Source organism: Littorina saxatilis, linkage group LG16 (assembly GCF_037325665.1).
Source record: "Littorina saxatilis isolate snail1 linkage group LG16, US_GU_Lsax_2.0, whole genome shotgun sequence".
Lineage (NCBI taxonomy): Eukaryota > Metazoa > Mollusca > Gastropoda > Littorinimorpha > Littorinidae > Littorina > Littorina saxatilis.
In genome coordinates, this window is record NC_090260.1 from 50,321,967 (window position 1) to 50,345,208 (window position 23,242).

General features: G+C 40.2%; 3 protein-coding genes across 3 annotated transcripts in view; 2 read left to right on the top strand and 1 right to left on the bottom strand.

The window, feature by feature from the left end:
* The window catches only part of LOC138951204 (uncharacterized), a 336,181-nt gene that overhangs the window by 243,564 nt on the left and 69,375 nt on the right, over positions 1–23,242 (bottom strand). The gene's annotated exons all lie outside the window — the stretch shown is intronic.
* Positions 1–23,242, top strand: part of LOC138951206 (uncharacterized) — a 195,697-nt gene that overhangs the window by 171,521 nt on the left and 934 nt on the right. Inside the window, exon 4 of the mRNA XM_070322863.1 lies at positions 22,666–22,797. Coding sequence (XP_070178964.1) covers positions 22,666–22,797 — 132 coding nt within the window. The remainder of the gene's footprint in view (positions 1–22,665; positions 22,798–23,242) is intronic.
* On the top strand, positions 4,687–21,001 carry LOC138951410 (uncharacterized). Its single transcript, XM_070323018.1, has 6 exons — positions 4,687–4,835; positions 11,581–11,681; positions 13,491–13,747; positions 17,528–17,732; positions 20,189–20,330; positions 20,767–21,001. The coding sequence occupies exons 2-6, from the start codon at positions 11,606–11,608 to the stop codon at positions 20,999–21,001; spliced, it is 915 nt and encodes a 304-aa protein (XP_070179119.1). The 5' UTR covers positions 4,687–4,835; positions 11,581–11,605.

Genomic DNA, 23,242 nt, shown 5'->3' on the forward strand with positions numbered 1-23,242 from the left:
TGTCTACTACAACCAGAGGTAATTAGTGATACATGTCCTCTGTTTTACCCTTGCATCTATTCATATTCTTTGTTCGAATGTTTTCCAATTTCTGCGTGCACGTGTCATGGAAGGGACACTCACATGCCTGGTAGAACGTGCTTCGAAGAGAATGTTAGTATACAGTAAACATCATAACAGCCTAGCCATGTGACAAGTTCTGTAAGATCCAGCTGTTACATAGATATCGCTCAAAGCAGGCAGGGGAAACGGGAGGAGGGAGGGGTGGGGGGTGGGGGTTGGGTCTTTAAGCCTGGATGTTGAGTGGTACAACTTTAGTCCCTGAAAACAAAGATTGTTTGCATCAAACAAATCTTCCAAACAAATCAAACATTAATCTGCTGTCATCCAGTTATATTCTCTTCAACTTTCAAATCGAAACTGAGAATCCATGGAGTGTCTGAGGAAATCGAAATTTCACTGTTGGACAGTCCAGGTAAATTGAGTTATGCGGCCAGTGTCCCGAGTACAAATTTCACTGTTGGACAGTCCAGGTAAATTGAGTTATGCGGCCAGTGTCCCGAGTACAAATTTCACTGTTAGACAGTCCGGGTAAATGTAGTTATGCGGCCAGTGTCCCGAGTACAAATTTCACTGTTGCACAGTCCGGGTAAATTTAGTTATGCGGCCAGTGTCCCCAGTACAAATTTCACTGTTGCACAGTCCGGGTAAATTTAGTTATGCGGCCAGTGTCCCCAGTACAAATTTCACTGTTGCACAGTCCGGGTAAATTTAGTTATGCGGCCAGTGTCCCGAGTACAAATTTCACTGTTGCACAGTCCGAGTAAATTTAGTTATGCGGCCAGTGTCCCGAGTACAAATTTTACTGTTGGACAGTCCAGGTAAATTTAGTTATGCGGCGAGTGTCCCGAGTACAAATTTCACTGTTGGACAGTCCAGGTAAATTTAGTTATGCGGCCAGTGTCCCGAGTACAAATTTCACTGTTGCACAGTCCGGGTAAATTAAGTTATGCGGCCAGTGTCCCGAGTACAAATTTCACTGTTGGACAGTCCAGGTAAATTTAGTTATTCCCCCCTCTGCTTCTTTGCCTCTGTAAACTTGTAGGGGTAGTTATTTTTCGATAATGACCCAGCAACCAAACAAATAACGACCCAGCAACAGCCTGAATCCTCGATAGTGCAATGGGTTGAGAGGTTGTTCTGTTTCGGTACTACTTTTTACGACTGAAAAGTTCCGAACGCTCTAATGTACGAAGTATACATCTCTGGAGCAAACAATACAAACATACCGCATTTAAATGAACAACTACAGGCCTGAACACATGAATCTCCATATAAAATCCATGAGTTCGGTTGTTTTCTGAATCTCATCTGCCGTGCCGTCAAGCCGTTCATCACAAGCAATTTCCCAAGGCAAGTAACTCATACTTTGTCTAGCGACAAGAGTAGTTCCCCTTCTTTTCACTCAGTTCCTTCGACAACAGACTGCAATCCGACGGTCAGTTTTCAACAATATTTCATTTAATAAACAGATCACACGCAACCAAATGCACACATCTCATCAATTTAAACAACATAAAGGGGTTTCATACACTATTTTCCCCAGAAAACTGAACTTCATACAGTTTTTAACGTTGGAACACGGGTGCAAAAGTTCGTCTGCTAGTCCCATTTGACGAAAAAACATTATCCTAAGCGATACTAAAACATATACAGAACACACAATATCTGCCTTTGCCGCCACGGCAGAATAACAGCATATCTGTGTACTTGATTTTAGCCCAAAATAGGAAAACTGACAAGAAGTGTTAACAGAATGGAATGATTTGCACGGAACTATACAACCGCGCATTAATCGATCGCCTGCGCAGGTTGACTGGTTGAGAGAATAGGATTCGATCAAACTTTCGCAAAAAAACTCCTCTTTTCTTTGAATAACTGAAGAAAGGAGGAATAAAGAGGTTACACACCTCGTCTCAGTGATTATCAAAAATAATGGTCTCAGTTCGCGGTCATGAAAAAGCTCGCTAAAGCTCGCATTTTTCATGATCCGCTAACTTCGACCATTATTTTTGATAATCACTGAGACTCGGCGTGTAACCTCTACTTATGCGGCCAGTGTCCCCAGTACAAATTTCACTGTTGCACAGTCCGGGTAAATTTAGTTATGCGGCCAGTGTCAGGAGTACAAATTTCACTGTTGCACAGTCCAGGTAAATTTAGTTATGCGGCCAGTGTCCCGAGTACAAATTTCACTGTTGCACAGTCCGGGTAAATTTAGTTATGCGGCCAGTGTCCCCAGTACAAATTTCACTGTTGGACAGTCCAGGTAAATTTAGTTATGCGGCCAGTGTCAGGAGTACAAATGTCACTGTTGGACAGTCCAGGTAAATTTAGTTATGCGGCAAGTGTCCCGAGTTCAAATTTCACTGTTGGACAGTCCAGGTAAATTTAGTTATGCGGCCAGTGTCCCGAGTACAAATTTCACTGTTGCACAGTCCGGGTAAATTTAGTTATGCGGCCAGTGTCCCAAGTACAAATTTCACTGTTGGACAGTCAAGGTAAATTTAGTTATGCGGCCAGTGTCCCGAGTACACATTTCACTGTTGGACAGTCCATGTACATTTAGTTATGCGGCCAGTGTCCCGAGTACAAATTTCACTGTTGGACAGTCAAGGTAAATTTAGTTATGCGACCAGTGTCCCAAGTACAAATTTCCCTGTTGGACAGTCCAGGTAAATTTAGTTATGCGGCCAGTGTCCCGAGTACAAATTTCACTGTTGCACAGTCCGGGTACATTTAGTTATGCGGCCAGTGTCCCGAGTACAAATTTCACTGTTGGACAGTCAAGGTAAATTTAGTTATGCGACCAGTGTCCCAAGTACAAATTTCCCTGTTGGACAGTCCAGGTAAATTTAGTTATGCGGCCAGTGTCACGAGTACACATTTCAGTTTTAAGCCAGTGTTTCTGGAGCTACGAAACCGAACAATGAGAAATCGTCTTCCCCGAATCGGCGAACTGCAGCTCGGTGAGAACTGTATCTATGCCACAATCCTTCACGCGATCTGACCTAATCTTGACCCCTGACCTGGTCTACATACCACACACGACACAAACCAGTCACCTGTTTTTACCCCCCCTCCCTTTCCCCCCCCCAAAAAAAAAAAACATTTTCTTTGGATACACACTTTACCTGCATACGTGCCGACTTAATGTTAATCCTTGCTTTAATACTTTGAAGCTGTTGCTTCGATAATAACCAGGTAAAATTAGTATTTCGGTGGTCAGTCAAATGATAAAGTTAAGAATAAGAATAAGAATAAGAATACTTTATTATCTCATAGAGAAATTCAGGGGTGGTACATAACAATAATACAAACAAGACATTGATTTTACATAAAACATATAGCACTATATAACATGGACATCTTTAAAGCACTGCGCTTACATATTCTCGCACACATACGCGTATAACGAACTATGGCTAAACATCATTGCAAAATATCATAACATACAATATATCGCAGGAAATATACGGTTGTACATAAAACCAATACATACATGTACATTACTTCTGATTGCACTGGCAGAAGAGGGGCTGAGTCGGGTATGTGGATGTGTTTACATGTTGCTAAGGGTGATGGATTTGGGGATGAAGCTGTTTTGCAGCCTGAGTGTCCTAGCTTTGTGCGTGCGAAGTCTACGGCCAGAGGGAAGGAGTTCATAGAGGTGGGCTAGGACATGGGACCTATCTGAAGCTATCCGCCTACTCTTTCTCACCACACGCTTTTCATACAGGGACTCCACACTTGCTTGCTGCCTGCCAATCACCTTGCTACTGACATTCACCATTCGCACTAATACATTCCTGTTCTTCACACTCAGACCTCCATACCAGGACACAAAACCAAAAGTGATGACAGACTCGATGAAAGAGCGGTAAAAAGTTTGAAGGATAGAAGAGTTCACATTCAACTTCCTAAGTTTCTGAAGGCAGTAGATGCGTGACTGATATTTTTGTGTATGAGGGTGGTGTTTGCATTGAAGGACAGCTTGTCATCGATAACTGTGCCAAGATACTTATATTCAATCACACGCTCAACAGTCACACCATCAATCAGCAGGTCAGTTTCTATCACACACACACACACACACACACACACACACACACACACACACACACACACACACACACACACACACACACACACACACACACACACACACACACACACACATACACACACACACACACACACACACACACACACACACACATACATACGCACTGACACATACATACGCACAGACAGACACAAGTTAGCATCGGCATAGGCTACACTTACGTGAGCCAAAAATGAGAAAGAGAGAGTCGTCAGTTAGTAGTGGTATTGACATGTAGCGACAATGACACGTAGCGCTAAAAGATGTAGTGCTGTGGACACGTAGTGATAATGAACAAATGATAGCGACTCATAGACATATTATTTGTAGCGCTAATCAACGTAGCGATAGTTGCACGTACCACAAATGACACGAAGGACAAATGACACGTAGCACAAATGACACGTAGCGCCAGCGATACGCACCCGATGAGTGTACTCGGCAGGGCAGCAGATTTGTGTAAAAATATTTAGACATGTGGAGGTTGGGGGGGGGGGGGGGGTAGTGAGAGGAAGATGGGATTTGCTTCTAGCAACGACTGAGTGAGCATTTACCACAATCCATGTGACAAGCACCTGGCGCCAACCGCTAAAGGAGATTTACCTGTATAAATATCCCGACCCAGAGCGGAGCAAATCATCAATCTTCTTCGAGCACAGCCTTCTTGTTGGTAAGTTGTCCGTCCAGTACGTACTTTGTTCTCTCAATCAGTCGAAAGGTGTTCGTGGGCTTAACTATGTCCAATTCCGTTAGGACTAAAATTGATGAGATGTGTGCATTTGGTTGCGCGTGATCTGTTTATGAAATGAAATATTGTTGAAAACTGACCGTCTGATTGCAGTCTTGTTGAAAAAGCGAAAAGAAATTTGAAAGGGGAACTACTCTTGTCGCTAGGCAAAGTATGCGAGTTACTTGCCTTGGGAAAGTGCTTGTGTTGAACGTTTGTGCACGGCAGATCTAGATTCAGAAAACGACCGAACTCGTGGATTTTACATGGAGATGTATGTGTTCAAGCCTGTAGTTGTTAATTTAAATGCGGTGTGTTTGTATTGTTTGCTCCAGAGATGTATATTTCGTACATTAGAGCGTTCGGAACTTTTCAATCGCAAAAGTAGATCCCACAAAGTCTAGCTCCTAAACCTGTGTGCTATTGAGGATACAGGCCTGTTGTTTTGTTCAGGCAAGTAATTTTGGTTGCTGGGTAAGTTACCGAAAAAATAACTAGCTACAAGTTTACAGAGAGAAAGAAGCAGCAGAGGGGGGAATAAAACAGAATATCGGCGTGAACGAAAGAACACGCTTGTGTTACAGTGTAGTGAACGTCTTACTTCCAGGTGCACGGAGCCCCCATGGCTTTCCGGCATTTGGCAAAAATAGCATAGTTTATTGACTGTCTTGCAAGGGGTCGAAAACTGCAACTTGTATACGAATTAACTTGTATCATTGTCGACGGGTGACCGCTTAACACTTGGTCAGTATGACGTCAGATCCCGCACGTGAATTTCGCCAAAAACCTACATGTAGAGGTCACATTCCGAGTCAAGTCAAGTCAAGTCAAGTATTTTATTGTTTTGGGCCCAGAGGGCTTTGAAACAAAGATATAACTTTAACAAAAAAAGGTAACAAATCAGACAGTTAATATATGTATACAAATTGAGCAGACAAATACAACAATACTATACAACCAAAATAAATTGGCAATATACACTTCCATACATACAAACAAAACAAAATCAGGTAAGAAACCAGACAGATAATATGTATACATTAAGCGGACAACGATAATATACAGCCGAAATAAATTGGCAATACCATTATGCCATGCATCTTTTGTAAAAACACAAAACAAAACAAAAGCATGTATTACATACATATACATACCAATAAAGAAACTAGATGTAACGCTAACATACTAAAATCATAACATGGGCTACAAATCTTGCTAGCTTCATTAGTTTTATCTTAGATTTACAATTCATTAACTGTTCATATTTTAAACAATGTGGGTGAGATAATAAGGACTAATTGATTTTCTTCTTTCAGACACTATACTTTCGTCGGTACAAATGAACAAATAGTGAAACTCATCACCTAATTCATTTTTATCGCACATATCACACAATCTTTCATTTCTAGGAGCATTAAAAAATCTGTGCTGATGTATTGGCAACTTATGATTGCTTGTTCTAAATTTTGCTAATTTAACTTGGAATTTCCTAGGCAACCAAAGCAAATACCTTTCCAGACAAAAAAAATCCTTTTTCTGTAATTAAAACACAAGCTGTTGGCATTCACGTCAATGTTCCATTCCTGCAGGAATTGATCTCTTAGCCTTTGTTTTACAACGTTTTTAAAGCCTGAGACGGCAAGACTCTGAGTTGTCCATAAATATGATAGACCCAACTTAATTAACATAGTATTGACATGCGACAACCTGGGCAATTTAACGTTTTGTACATGGTACAACTTCAAATGTAGTTTTAACATTAAACAAGACATCTTATTCGCACCATCATTCATTTCTTTCATCAGTTTATACCAATAAACCAGTAACTGACATAAACAGCGATTATAAACTGATAGCCAAGTGTTTGGCAAAAAGGTTAGGAAGCGTTATTGGTGATATTGTTCAGAAAGATCAAGTCGGTTATATTAAAGGCAGAAAAGTATCTACAATATTAAGGTTAATTGATGATGTAATCGAACAGTCACACGAGTTAAATCAACCTGGTCTGTTGGTCGCAATTGACTGTGTTCAAGCGTACGATAGTATTTCAAAAGAGTTTATTATTAAAGCCTTTCAAAAATTCGGGTTTGGGCCAGAATTTGTTCAATGGGTGACTGTGTTAATGAACGACACGGTTAGCTCAGTGCAGTATTGTGGATGGTTGTCGGATTTTTTTGATGTGAAAGCCGGGATTCGTCAAGGGTGCCCGTTTTCATGTTTGGCCTTTGTACTGGCCATTGAATTGCTGGCATCAAAAATAAGACAGTGTAGACGTATTAAAGGAATTTCGTTATGGAATAATGTTGATATTGCAACCGTTATTAAAATTGCTCTGTATGCAGACGATATCACCCTTTTTTTAAAGGATGAGATTGATATGTATTATGCACTTGAAATAATGAATGACTTTTCTAGTTTTTCAGGCTTAAGGATACATAAGAGAAAGTCTGAGGCGATGTGGTTGGGTAGTAGGAAACATTGTGATGAAACATTTTATAATTTTGTTTGGAAGAAGAAGTTGAAGATTTTGGGTGTATATTTTTGTAATGATAAGAGTGCTTCTTTGGTAGAAGATAACTGGACTGGAAGAATAAGGAATATTAAGCGATTGATTTGTGCATGGGAGAAGCGAAATTTGAGCATTTTAGGGAAAATATGTATTGTGAAAACGTTTTTAATTTCACAATTTGTGTATATTATGCAAGCGTTTGTATTACCTGACTGTGTTTTGAATGAAGTCAATACCTTATTGTACAGATTTTTGTGGCGAAAAAGAGATTGTAATCGGAAGGCCTTTGAAAAGGTGAAAAGAAGCGTTTTATGTTTTGAAATTGAAAAAGGTGGTTTAAAAATGATCGATATTAGGCAAATGCAAATTTCTTTTTTATTACAATGGGTTTCACAACTGACTACATCAAATGAAAATGATAATTGGAGTCTCACTCCAAAGATGATGTATTTGCGTTTTGGAAAGCACTTTGAATGTTTCTTATCGAATGTAAACAGTGCAAGATTTAAAGGGTTAGACCTAGTGAAATCACACTTTTGGAAAGCAGTATTAAAATATTGGCTGGATAATAACCACTACGATCGTGGGACAATCGGGCCGATTTTATTATGGAATAATGCATGCATAACGTATAGTGGCAAAGTTTTATTTTTTGAAAGTTGGATACGACGAGGTGTATTGGTATTAACTGACATTGTACGTTCGGGAGACATATTATCATATCAAGATATATGTGATTTGATTGGATATTCGCCAAACCGAATTCTTGAATATAATGTTGTAAAAGCTGCTGTGTCATTATTCATGAGGAAAAATGTTGTAAATATGACTGATGATGTTTGTATTACCCCACTGTTTAACGGCAAAAATGTGTTAAGTGCCAAAGAATATCGGAAAGAGATTATTAATATGAAAACAGATGTACCATGTTCCGGAGGATTTTGGAAGAGAAAGTTTAATGTAGAAATTGATGAACGTTCTTGGATAGTTGCCCATCAGTCAACACAAGAGACTAGATTAAGAGTTTTACACTGGAAAATTATGCACAACATTTATCCGACCAACATTCTCCTGTGTAAAATGAAAGTAACGGAAACTAATAAATGTAATTACTGTTGTGATGTAACTGATTTCATTGAACACTTCTTTTTTGAATGCCCGGTTGTATACAAATTCTGGAAGTTTATCGAAGAATTTATTTTTCGTACTTTAGAAATTAAGATTGTTTTGAAAGTTAGTGATGTTTTATTTGGTATGCATTTTGTAATGGTGAAAAAGGCAACTATGTATAAACTGAACCACATTATCTTAATCGGAAAGATGTGCGTTAGTATATATAAAAAAACAAATTCGTTTTTACCGTTGGAAAGTATTTTTAATAGGCAGTTACAGATAAGAAGCATTTTTGTGTGAGTGTTCGAAGAACAAAACGTTAAAAAAAAGTTAGCTTGTTGTACTCGATAAGATGTATTTAATTCATTGTATGAGATATTGTTGATTGTTGTTATTTATTTGAATAAAATTGTAAAAAAAAAAAAAAAAAAAAAAAAAAAAAGTAACTGACATTGTACCTCAATTCTAATTGAATAACGACCAAGCTCTCCGTAAACCATACAAGTGGGTGTAGTTTTATATACACCAAGAAGCATTTTTAAAAATCGCAATTGAAACCTTGATAATATGTCTAATGAATCATATCCCCACATTTCACAACCATACAGCAAAATTGGATGTACACACTTCTCAAAAAGATCCAATTGCACATCAATTGGTAAATTTAGTTTTCTACATTTTCGAATTAACGAGAACGGTTACCAATCAAACATTGACGTTTCATGGCATAATGACATTTGTTATTATAATTAAATAGAACACCTAAGTACACATAGTCCCAAACTACTTGGACAGGTACTCCATTCAAGACAACATTTGGGATATTCCGTATTTTCCCCCGCGAAAAAACAACTATTTTTGTCTTTTCAATATTTATGCTTAGTCCCCAGTTTTTACAATAACGGGGCCCGGTAGCTCAGTTGGTAGAGCACTGGACTTGTGATCGAAAGGTCGCAGGTTCGAATTCGGGCCGGGACGGACACGGGTCAACTTTATGTGCAGACCCAGAGACGGAAGCCATGTCCCACCCCCGTGTCATCACAATGGCACGTAAAAGACCTTGGTCATTCTGCCATAAGTGCAGGTGGCTGAATACACCTAAACACGCAGACACCTGGGTAGCGCGACTCCGTTGCTGCTAGCTTTCCACTGGGAGGAAGCGACCCGAATTTCCCAGCGATGGGACAATAAAGTAATGAAAATGAAAAAAAAAAATGAAAAAATCTTGTCCATCCAGGGCTTTTTGCATTTCTCCAGGTGTTTCGGCGAGTATAGCAGTATCATCAGCATATATTAACAGGAACAAATACATGCAGTCATTAATGCGTTCAACGTCTATTTCTTGGGCTCTTTTCATGGGCAACTCTAGGCTGACATCATATTCAATAAGAAACTGCTTCAGGTCGTTTAAAAATAGTGAGAAAAGAATCGGTGATAAATGTTCGCTCTGAAGAAGCCCGATGTTTAAGGTGAACGCCTCGGAGAACACACTATTCACCTTCACGCACAATTTTGCCTTATCATACATGTCCTTAATTACATTCAATACCTTACCATCAATATTCCGTCACAGTGGTTATCAAAAACAATTGCCTCAGTTCGCGGTCATGAACAAGCTCGCTGCAGCTCGCAATTTTCTAGACCTTGAACTGTTACCATTAATTTTAACATCCACTGAGACGAGGCGTGAAACTCATTCATTCACCCTGTCTTCAGTCAGTCAAAGACAAAATGGTTTTGTGTCACTGCTTGATCTAATTCCAATCACTCTGCCAGCCCACCTGCCCATGTGAGTGATTGTAATGTTCACTTGCGTTGTTCGGTAACATTCATTCGATTCTGCTAAGATTTCACAGCAGTTGTTTGATTTGGAATAAAATCAATAACGCAGTTGAGCCGTTGTTCTGTTGTGGCGGTAAAAGCAGATAGAGATACTGTTGTGGCGGTAAAAGGAGATAGAGATAATGTTGTGGCGGTAAAAGCAGATATAGATACTGTTGTGGCGGTAAAAGCAGATAGAGATACTGTTGTGGCGGTAAAAGCAGATAGAGATACTGTTGTGGCGGTAAAAGCAGATAGAGATACTGTTGTGGCGGTAAAAGCAGATAGAGTAACTGTTGTGGCGGTAAAAGCAGATAGAGATACTGTTGTGGCGGTAAAAGCAGATAGAGTAACTGTTGTGGCGGTAAAAGCAGATAGAGTAACTGTTGTGGCGGTAAAAGGAGATAGAGATACTGTTGTGGCGGTAAAAGCAGATATAATGTTGTGGCGGTAAAAGCAGATAGAGATACTGTTGTGGCGGTAAAAGCAGATAGAGATACTGTTGTGGCGGTAAAAGTAGATAGAGATACTGTTGTGGCGGTAAAGGCAGATAGAGATACTGTTGTGGCGGTAAAAGCAGATAGAGTAACTGTTGTGGCGGTAAAAGCAGATAGAGATACTGTTGTGGCGGTAAAAGCAGATAGAGTAACTGTTGTGGCGGTAAAGGCAGATAGAGTAACTGTTGTGGCGGTAAAAGCAGATAGAGTAACTGTTGTGGCGGTAAAAGCAGATAGAGATACTGTTGTGGCGGTAAAAGCAGATAGAGATACTGTTGTGGCGGTAAAAGCAGATAGAGTAACTGTTGTGGCGGTAAAAGGAGATAGAGATACTGTTGTGGCGGTAAAAGCAGATATAATGTTGTGGCGGTAAAAGCAGATAGAGCTACTGTTGTGGCGGTAAAAGCAGATAGAGATACTGTTGTGGCGGTAAAAGCAGATAGAGATACTGTTGTGGCGGTAAAAGCAGATAGAGATACTGTTGTGGCGGTAAAAGCAAATAGAGATACGTTTGTGCTCCTTCAATGTGTTGGTATTGCTTAGGAAAGTTTTTTCCGTTCGTATTACCTTGCAGACGAACTTTTTCGGTATGTTAATGTTGTCTACTCCATAGATGTATACTTCTTACATCTGAGCGTTCGGAACATATAAGTCGCTATAAACCCATGAGCTATCGGGGAGTCAAACTGGTTGCTGCGTAGTTTTATTCAATTGTTTGTATTGCTGATGAACTAAAATATAATTTCAGATGTGATTTGCTGCAAACAATAAAGATGGTGTTGTCATCAGCCTGGCTGCTCGCCGTCTTGGCGTGTGTCTGTGTCGTCAACTTTGAATTCACACTGGCAGGTACTGTGGTTAGGTTCTCTTAATACACATGTAATCATTGTAATGTGTGTGTGTATGTGTGTGTGTGTGTGTGTGCGTGTGTGTGTGTGTGTGTGTGTGTGTGTGTGTGTGTGATCTGACCAGGCAGTGTCCTTCCCGTCTAAGCAGTTCGGCACACCGTGTAAGATCTGGCCAGGCGTTCAAATGGGCTGGGATAATTGTTCCACTTGGTCACATACCGACACTAGACAGCCTGGGTGCTTTATGCAGATGGTAGAAGGGAACCAATGAAGTAAATGTCTCATATTCATTAACTATACATCCATCCCATATTACTGTTGGATCTATTACTGTGACTGTGTCTATTGAAATTGGTTTAATTCAAATAATTATGTGTAATGTTAAACTTGTGGGGTCCTGATTTTGCCTACATGGACCGCTGAAGCCAAAAAGCAACAGCAATCAAATCAAATCAAATCTATTACTGTTGGTTCAAAACGGTTAAGCAGATCGCGAGCAACATCTGCCTGTTGTTTCTTCTGTTCTCCTGTCAGCTTATGCGTCATCCATTTTGCAGCTAGAGCTTTTGAAGCTGAAGTTAATTTTGTAGAATTATCTTATCTGTTCCATGTGCAAGTTAGAATTGTACACTTGAACAATGAGCGTATGTATATGTTCGTATATTTCTTACATTTGATACAGCTGCTACAGATTTCGCGTTTGAAGCATTCTGTGTGAGTCCTCTTCTTGTCAGACCATAGAATAAGGAGTAGCCTTGATGTAGCAATTTCCATTGTTCGGTTGCTCAGCAACAGTCCTTAACGACTTTAAGATTGTTTACGGTGCTTGTAAAAAGACCCCATTTTCAAGTACACCCACAAGTAACGCATGAGTTTGAAACCTCCTATAGTTATGACGTCACAATCTAACGACGCCATCTGTTCAAGAATAAAGGTTTGGCCTTTTAAATTGTATGTTACTTTTTGAGATTATTGACATGAAACATACATGAAAGCAATATCATCATTTTGTTTGAATAATGCCTCGTAAGAGAATTTAGCCCTGTCTAGAACATAAATCGTATTATTACCATGTCAGTACACCATATGGCTTGTTGACCAACCAGGACTGATTCTAGGTGACCCGTTAAATGTTATAGGCCTAACGTTCATTCAGGGACCCGTCTTGTTCATCACGCTAAAAGCAAACAAGACAAAGTAAAACATAGAATTAACAAAATCAGCGTGATTTATTCCAAGAATTACACTTGAAATGCTGTCAGATAGTACACTCTATCTAAAAGATACAGAAAAGTCAGTTTTGTCAGTGGGTGCTTTACAGAACGGCAAGGCACCACCCATCCTTTGAGCGTGCAATGCCGATCCGCTCACTTGAAAATGTCATAGTCTAAGTTCTGAAGAACCAAGTGAAATTTCGTCACTCAATTGTTCTTTCTGTCTGGCGTCGATTCTAACTCTGTCTCTCCGTTGGACATGACAGATCGAAGCAACTGAAATGCATATTGTGAAATGTTTTGTGAACGCATTTCACCTTTTAGTATTCATCACGTTGGGCGGGTGATTGATTGACCCAGGTCACAAGAATAATATTGACTGACAGGCAGAATCAGATGGGAGCGCTCCAGTTCCCATTGCGGTTGTTCCGTCTTATTTGCAGGGTCGGTTAAAAATGTATTTTGGTACAAACAGAAGTCTGTTATCATTTGCTAACAGTTAGTATTCTTAAAATAACTTCAGAAGTGGACGACCAGTATAATTGCAATGCTACTTGAAATGTCTCTGTATTTCCCATTTCGATTATTTCTTTTAGACGTGAAAGAATGCTCCATCGCGCGTTACGGAACGCTGACGATGTTCAACGGAGAGAAGGCTGAGGTGAAACTTCCCTGTAAGTATCGACTCGCGGACTTCACGTGCGGGGACTACCGGGTCAAGGTGACCCCTGGCAGTGCTGTGGACAGAGATTACAGTCACCGTTTCTCCCCGGACACCGTGTGGGTCAAGGTCGTCAACACCAGGACCGGTGAATTCGTGAAGATAAGCACCTCAGTGAAACGTCTGGACAAGGTTTGGAGTGACGATCGACACCCTTCCGATAACTGCACCTTTACCAAACCTCTCTTTCCTCTCACTTTGATATGCTCATAAAGTAGAGGTGCACAAAAATAGCTGTCTGCTGAGCGGAAAAATAAAAAGTTATATGTTGTTATTGCGTAAATAAATATGGAAATTAATGCACTAAATAGTTGGTTACTGAGGGCAAATATAAGTCAAACTCATTATGTACAACAATATAACAACAAGAGGCGAAGCCTTCAAGTCGCCCGGAAGAAATCAACAAACAGTAACACACACTCACTTACTCCGTCACACACACACAACTCGCTTACTCCGTCACACACACACACACACACACACACACACACACACACACACACACACACACACACACACACACATACACACACATGTGGCCACTTTTTCCACTGCTGTCCGATACTTTTTATCAATGCCGTACTTGTCACCATGCCGAGTGGATCTAAAATCGGAAGTCTCCATGTGGCTTCAGATCTTGTTGTAGGTTAACCTCCTTTCTGAAACAAATGGCAAAATGGGATTAGTTATGATTGCTACAACCTACACAAATATAAACAGTGTTTTGAAACAGAATAGTCAGGTTATACAAGCCACTTTACCTATGCAGCATGGTAACCCTACAATATGCGAAACATGTCAGCTGACTGCAGCAGCCTGGTTCTTAAAATAATTCTGACGGTCAACACAACCAACACACTATTCACAGTCCATTCACATGAGATTTCTATAGCGCATAACTAAAAGCACTATGCACTAGTGATACCTTAAACAACACCCGTTTGATCAGCAATATTGTGGAACACATTAAACCGATGATTAAGTATAGTAGGCATGCATAGAAATGTATCTTAATGAATTGCACGAAACGATTCCTTCTCGGTGTGTGCTTGCTGGAGATAACACTTTAGTGCTACAAGTGTGAGCGACTTTTGAAATTGGTGAAATGAGTCTGCTGTCGTTTATTTCAACTCCCTCTGCTCTGCTGTTACTTCTTACCTGATTGTCTTTGTTCTGATATTGCCTGTCATGTTTGTGTTGTTGCTGCTGCTTGTTTACATTTAGTCAAGTTTTGACTAAATGTTTTAACGTAGAGGGGGGAATCGAGACGAGGGTCGTGGTGTTTGTGCGTGCGCGTGTGTGTGTGTCTGTCTGTGTGTGTGTGTAGAGCGATTCAGACAAAACTACAGGACCGATCTTTATGAAATTTGACATGAGAGTTCCTGGGTATGAAATCCCCATACGTTTTTTCATTTTTTTGATGTCCTTGATGACGTCATATCCGGCTTTTCGTGAAAGTTGAGGCGGCACTGTCACGCCCTCATTTTTCAACCAAATTGGTTGAAATTTTGGTCAAGTAATCTTCGACGAAGCCCGGACTTCCGTATTGCATTTCAGCTTGGTGGCTTAAAAATTAATTAATGACTTTGGTCATTAAAAATCTGAAAATTGTAAAAAAAAAAGTTTTTTTATAAAACGATCCAAATTTACGTTCATCTTATTCTCCATCATTTGCTGATTCCAAAAACATATAAATATGTTATATTTGGATTAAAAACAAGCTCTGAAAATTAAATATATAAAAATTATTATCAAAATTAAATTTTCGAAATCAATTCAAAAACACTTTCATCTTATTCTTTGTCGGCCCCTGATTCCTAAAACATATAGATATGATATGTTTGGATTAAAAACACGCTCAGAAAGTTAAAACGAAGAGAGGTACAGAAAAGCGTGCTATCCTTCTAAGCGCAAGTACTACTCCGCTCATCTTGTCAATTTCACTGCCTTTGCCGTGAGCGGTGGACTGACGATGCTACGAATACGAGTATACGGTCTTGCTGCGTTGCATTGCGTTCGGTTTCATTCTGTGAGTTCGACAGCTACTTGACTAAATGTTGTATTTTCGCCTTACGCGATTTGTTTTTATATTTAGTCAAGTTTTGACTAAATATTTTAACGTAGAGGGGGAATCGAAACGAGGGTCGTGGTGTATGTGTGTGTGTGTGTGTGTGTGTGTGTGTGTGTGTGTGTGTGTGTGTGTGTGTGTGTGTGTGTGTGTGTGTGTCTGTCTGTGTGTGTGTGTGTAGAGCGATCTACTAGACCGATCTTTATGAAATTTGACATGAGAGTTCCTGGGTATGAAATCCCCATACGTTGTTTTCATTTTTTCAATAAATGTCTTTGATGACGTCATATCCGGTTTTTCGTGAAAGTTGAGGCGGCACTGTCACGCTCTCATTTTTCAACCAAATTGGTTGAAATTTTGGTCAAGTAATCTTCGACGAAGGCCGGGGTTTGGTATTGCATTTCAGCTTGGTGGCTTAAAAACTAATGAGTGAGTTTGGTCACTAAACATCTGAAAATTGTAAAAAAAAAACAAAAAAAATTATAAAACGATCCAAATTTACGTACATCTTATTCTTTATCATTTTCTGATTCCAAAAATATATAAATATGTTATATTTGAATTAAAAACAAGCTCTGAAAATTAAAAATATAAAAATTATTATCAAAATTAAATTGTCCAAATCAATTTAAAAGCACCTTCATCTTATTCCTTGTCGGTTCCTGATTCCAAAAACATATAGATATGATATGTTTGGATTAAAAACACGCTCAGAAAGTTAAAACGAAGAGAGGTACAGAAAAGCGTGCTATCCTTCTCAGCGCAAGTACTACTCCGCTCATCTTGTCAATTTCACTGCCTATGCCGTGAGCGGTGGACTGACGATGCTACGAGTATACGGTCTTGCTGCGTTGCATTGCGTTCAGTTTCATTCTGTGAGTTCGACAGCTACTTGACTAAATATTGTATTTTCGCCTTACGCGACTTGTTTTAAGTTTGGGAAGACACTTAAGCGTGCCCTTTTAATCGATAAACAATAACATTATATAACACACTTGGTATCTGTATGTTTAACTGATAAACAATAACATTATATAACACACTTGGTATCTGTATGTTTAACTGTACATTAATCTGTGGCACAGCATATTTGGTATTTACTTTTGGCGCGAATTCTTACAATACATAAATGGACAAGAATGTATTAATATATGCGGTTGTGTCTGCGGTGTCTGCTGCTGTTGTTGTTGTTGTTGTTGTTGTTGTTGTTGTTGTTGTTGTTGTTGTTGTTGTTGTTGTTGTTGTTGTTGTTGTTGTTGTTGTTGCTGCTGTTGTTGTTGTTGTTGTTGTTGTTGTTGTTGTTGTTGTTGTTGCTGTTGTTGTTGTTGTTGTTGCTGTTGTTGTTGTTGTTGTTGTTGTTGTTGTTGTTGCTGCTGTTGTTGTTGTTGTTGTTGTTGTTGTTGTTGATGTTGTTGTTGTTGCTGTTGTTGCTGTTGTTGATGTTGATGTTTTAGTTGTTGTTGATGTTGTTGTTGTTGCTGTTGCTGTTGTTGTTGATGTTGTTGATGTTGATGTGGTTGATGTTGCTGTTGATGTTGTTGTTCATGACACAAAATGTATAGTTTCTTAACTTGTACTTGCATGATTACAGAAAATCCGCGTCCCTCCTTTGAAGGAAAGGTTATACATGTACTATGAAATGTTCGACACACTTTGTGCAAGCTTCGCGAGACGCACACGCACGTCAGCGTGACTTCTCATCGGCAACATAATGAACACTCAATACTTAATTAATATTTCACTCATTCTCTATCTGCAGGTCAGCGTGACTCCTTATCGGCAACATAATGAACACTACCTCAATACTTAATGAATATCTCACTCATTCTCTATCTGCAATCCAGTTCAGCGAGGGAAACAAAACCAACCCCTGGCAAGTAAAGAACGGCTCTGTGAGTGTGGTGGACTTTGCAGGCTACGAACAGGCAGCCGCTGTGTTAAGGAAGGACGGAGTCTTCAGCGTGGAGTTCAGCAGTGCGGAACGCAGCGTGGTCGTCTCGTGCTCCGACGACGAGTTTGTCTCCCAGGGACTGCCAGAAGCACTGTGTGGTACGACCACCAGCTTGTTGCTATTTAGCTACCGGTTGCGAGTTTACCTTTAACGGGCATGTTTACATAAGCGATAAAGTAACTTTAGCTTTAGTAAGCCTGAGCCAAAGTTACCGTACAGCAGCTCAGAGTTCTCTCTTGCTGAGTGAACATGATCAGAGCATTCGTTTCCTCCCTTTTGTAAGATCCCAACCAAAAACATCAGAGAAACAAGTCGCGTAAGGCGAAAATACAATATTTAGTCAAGTAGCTGCCATTTTTCAGCAAGACCGTATACTCGTAGCATCGTCAGTCCACCGCTCATGGCAAAGGCAGTGAAATTGACAAGAAGAGCGGGGTAGTAGTTGCGCTAAGAAGGATAGCACGCTTTTCTGTACCTCTCTTTGTTTTAACTTTCTGAGCGTGTTTTTAATCCAAACATATCATATCTATATGTTTTTTGAAACAGGAACCGACAAGGAATAAGATGAAAGTGTTTTTAAATTGATTTGGACAATTTAATTTTGATAATAATTTTTATATATTTAATTTTCAGAGCTTGTTTTTAATCCGAATATAACATATTTATATGTTTTTGGAATCAGCAAATGATGGAGAATAAGATAAACGTAAATTTGGATCGTTTTATAATTTTTATTTTTTTTTTACAATTTTCAGATTTTTAATGACCAAAGTCATTAATTAATTTTTAAGCCACCAAGCTGAAATGCAATACCGAACCCCGGGCTTCGTCGAAGATTACTTGACCAAAATTTCAACCAATTTGGTTGAAAAATGAGGGCGTGACAGTGCCGCCTCAACTTTCACGAAAAGCCGGATATGACGTCATCAAAGACATTTATCAAAAAATGAAAAAAAACGTATGGGGATTTCATACCCAGGAACTCTCATGTCAAATTTCATAAAGATCGGTCCAGTAGTTTAGTCTTAATCACTCTACACACACACACAGACACACAGACACACAGACACACAGACACACAGACACACAGACACACGCACATACACCACGACCCTCGTTTCGATTCCCCCTCGATGTTAAAATATTTAGTCAAAACTTGACTAAATATAAAAACAAGTCGCGTAAGGCGAAAATACAACATTTAGTCAAGTAGCTGTCGAACTCACAGAATGAAACTGAACGCAATGCAACGCAGCAAGACCGTATACTCGTAGCATCGTCAGTCCACCGCGCACGGCAAAGGCAGTGAAATTGACAAGATGAGCGGAGTAGTAGTACTTGCTCTGAGAAGGATAGCACGCTTTTCTGTACCTCTCTTCGTTTTAACTTTCTGAGCGTGTTTTTAATCCAAACATATCATATCTATATGTTTTTGGAATCAGGAACCGACAAGGAATAAGATGAAGGTGTTTTTAAATTGATTTGGACAATTTAATTTTGATAATAATTTTTATATTTTTAATTTTGATAGTTTTTAATCCAAATATAACATATTTATATATTTTTGGAATCAGAAAATGATACAGAATAAGATGTACGTAAATTTGGATCGTTTTATAATAATTTTTTTTTTTTTACAATTTTCAGATTTGTAATGACCAAACTCACTCATTAGTTTTTAAGCCACCAAGCTGAAATGCAATACCAAACCCCGGCCTTTGTCGAAGATTACTTGACCAAAATTTCAACAAATTTGGTTGAAAAATGAGAGCGTGACTGTGCCGCCTCAACTTTCGCGAAAATGCTGGATATGACGTCATCAACGACCTTTATTGAAAAAACAAAAAAAAACGTATGGGGATTTCATACCCAGGAACTCTCATGTCAAATTTCATAAAGATCGGTCCAGTAGTTTAGTCTGAATCACTCCGTCACACATACACACACACACACACACACACACACACACACACACACACACACACACACACACACACACACACACACACATACACCACGACCCTCGTCTCGATTCCCCCTAAATATAAAAACAGGCAAAGAAAGGTGTACTTATGTTGTTAAAAGATTCTGATAAAAAAGCTTACATTTCTCTCTCTCTCTCTCTCTCTCTCTCTCTCTCTCTCTCTCTCTCTCTCTCTCTCTCTCTCTCTCTCTCTCTCTCTCTCTCTCTCTCTCTCTCTCTCTCTCTCTCTCTCTCTCTCTCTCTCTCTCTCTCTCTCTTTCGCTCTCTCTCTCTCTTTTTTTCTCTCTCTCTCTCTCACTACCTCTCTCTCTCCCTCCCCCTCTCTCCCTCCCCCTCTCTCTCTCTCTCCCTCCCCCTCTCTCCCTCCCCCCCCTCTCTCTCTCTCCCTACCCCTCTCTCACTCCCTCTCTCTCTCTCTCTCCCTCCCTCTCTCTCTCTCTCCCTCCCCCTCTCTCCCTCTCTCTCTCCCTCTCTCTCTCTCTCTCTCTCTCTTTCTCTCTCTCTCTCTCTCTCCTTATCTCCCCATCTCTACGTTTTAAAAAGTGCTCTTTGTGCTGTCATGCCGTGCAGGGGACGGGACAACGACTGACGTCATGCACAAGGCAATCACGACCCTGTTTCCAGGACAAGAGGACATGACAGATGACGCCTTCGTCACTTATACTACGTCGTTCTCAACCACGACAATGTTGTTCAGAGGCAAGTCACAACGGTTTACTCTTTGCCAGGCTGAGTTATCTGACCTTGTCTTATCGTCAACCGCGTCCCGTTACCTGTATCATAATGTGCACTTTACATACAGTCAGTCCCAGCAGTGTTGACAATGGTGCGGCTCCAAACAAGTTGCATTTGTTCTTGTCAGACAAAGTCACTGCTAATAATGTATCAATGTAAGAGTTATAAAGTGAAAACATATTCGTCTTTTGAATTGTTTCCTCTGCGAGACGGTAATCAGCCGTTGATAACAATTAATAAAGGTTGATTTAAAAAAAAGATTGTAATTACTGACAACTGTAAATGGAGCGGCCATAAAACGGAACAGTCACAATTGCAGCAACAGGCATCGTTCTCCGTAGGAGAACCCAGTTGGTGTACATCTTTTGTGATATGAAATCGTTACGAGTATTGCTTTGATGTCTGTGTTTCAGTCCAACCTGCAAGGACCTGGCAAGCAAATTCACACGCTGTCACCGTCAAGACAAAGAGCGAGCCGCGATGGAGTGTGCGGCCATCTTTGGTGATCAAGCCGAGTGCCTGGCCGGGTCAGACACGTCACCGAGGGACTACTATGCTGGCTGCCTGACGTCAGTGTGTGATAACGTCACCTGGGCCCTGGAACCCATGAACAACTACATCAGAGAACATTGCGGTAAGCTACAGTAACGGAAACAACCCAAGTAACTATGTTATTTGTACTCTTTTTTTTTAAATACTGTCGAGCATTGCCAAGCGCAAGCCATTGATCAACACAGCAACGATCACTTGATTATGTGATACTTAGTCATGATTGTATTGTTGCTATTCTGATAGACACGTAGAGGAAGACAATCTCACAGGCCCGATTCCGATCGTTGGGCCTTATTTCTCTGTGCAAAAGACAGATAAGCTGATGGTAGATTTCCAAATGAACACAGTACCCGCAGATCTACTGCTGATTTACGACGAGCAAGCTACAATCCAGGGCAGAGAACACTGCAGCTCTTCATTTGTTTCAGGAAAGCACGTCCTTACAAATTAACATTACAACTCTCTGATACAAAGACAAAGTGCATAGTGTACCACAGGAACATCCCGATAATTGAGTGGGACAGGATTTAAGCAATTCCCAGGGCTGCAGTGATCAGGTCCATGCTGCACTTTTCAGTGAAAGCATGCCGATGTTTCTGCTGTGTGTACGTCTATTTTGCGGCATTATTAGCGTCCGAAATACCTTCTCGATGAGCTGTGATCGCCATATTTGGGTATGAAACAAAGTGATACGTTTCGCTTCAGTATACAAAATGGTTGCAAAGAACGTTTTTGGTATTGACATGAACGGGTTAAGCATTTAATAATAAAATAATAATAATGGTGATTTCTATAGCGCTTTCGAACGCACAAAGCGCTTTACAAAAGCAATAACAACAGCATTGCCAAAATGACGCCATTGACGGAATAGAACACAATCATAAACACTTTACAACAAAACCAAAAACAAAACATAAATGTTACAAAAATCCAGAGGCTCTTACAGGAACGAACTCTCAGTATACACAACAATTATAATGCACACACACACACACACACACACAAACACACACTCACACACACACACACACACACACACACACACACACACATGCCCACCCACATGTACACACACACACACACACACACACACACACAGTAAACATTGTTCATCCGAAAAGTGCACGTTCACAGAGTCGCGACAACTACATCATCAACATTAACCTTCTAGAATGCTTCTCTGAAGAGGTGAGTCTTGAGATTTGCAATGGAGTTTGGCACATATGATATATGCATGCGTCTAAAAAATGTTGTATGCCAAGTTTTGCGTTCGTCATTCAACCAGTAGGACGTCATTAACTGGTTAAGTATTTACCTTAAAGCCTACCACTAAATTGGACAGAGAGAATCTATGACGTTGCTATCCGAGGAACATGTTTAGAAGGTATGATCCAAACAAAATGATCAAATGTGATTTTCGCGGATACTGTTTGGCGTGTCTGGCCCAAATTATAGTAGCCATTAAAACTACTCTCATATTACATCGATGCAAAGTCACAGATGCCTGAGCTAATCATAAGAGGCCTTAAAATGGCCCGAGCACGTTATGTGCAGAGTCAGAGACGGTATCCATGTTCCACCCCCATGTCACCACTGTGGCACGTACACAGCAGACCTCACGCACACACCTGGGTAGCGCGACTATGTTGCTGCTAGCTTTCTACTAGAAGATGTCTAAGCGATGGGACACTACTGTAATGAAAAAAGACATCGACAAAAAAGTATGAAACGGAAAAAAATTATGTGTGTGTGTTGTTCAGTACCCTGGCTGGAAAGATCGTGTGCCTCTGACGCGGACTGTCCCGACGGCATCCACGCTGAGTGTTTCAAGGGCAAGTGTCTGTGTACTCTCGGCTACTACTACTCCAATGGACAGGCCGTCTGTGTGGACAGTGAGTGTTTGTCGTGGGCAGATGTGTTTTGCTGGGTGGACATGTGTGGTTTGGCGGATGTGTGTTGTTTGGATTTGTTTATGTTGGCTGGAATATCTTATGCTGTTGGGTAGATGCATGTAGTAGGGTGGACTTCTGTTGTTTTTAATGTGTAATGTTTTGGGGTAGATCCGTCGTTCAGTAGAAGAGTTGAGTAGATGTGTGTTGTTAGGTAGATGTGTGTTGTTAGGTAGATGTGTGTTGTAGGGTAGATGTGTGTTGTAGGGTAGATGTGTGTTGTTAGGTAGATGTGTGTTGTAGGGTAGATGTGTGTTGTTCGGGGTGGATGTGTGTTGTTAGGTAGATGTGTGTTGTTAGGTAGATGTGTGTTGTTAGGTAGATGTGTGTTGTTAGGTAGATGTGTGTTGTTAGCTAGATGTATGTTGTTGGGTAGATGTGTGTTGTT

Bases quoted from the DNA above. Each gene is read 5' to 3' on its own strand.
- LOC138951410 (XM_070323018.1), top strand. From the start codon at position 11,606: ATGGTGTTGTCATCAGCCTGGCTGCTCGCCGTCTTGGCGTGTGTCTGT. The intron at 11,682-13,490 runs GTACTGTGGTTA...TATTTCTTTTAG, and splicing joins CTTTGAATTCACACTGGCAG to ACGTGAAAGAATGCTCCATC. The intron at 20,331-20,766 runs GTTTACTCTTTG...TCTGTGTTTCAG, and splicing joins TTCAGAGGCAAGTCACAACG to TCCAACCTGCAAGGACCTGG.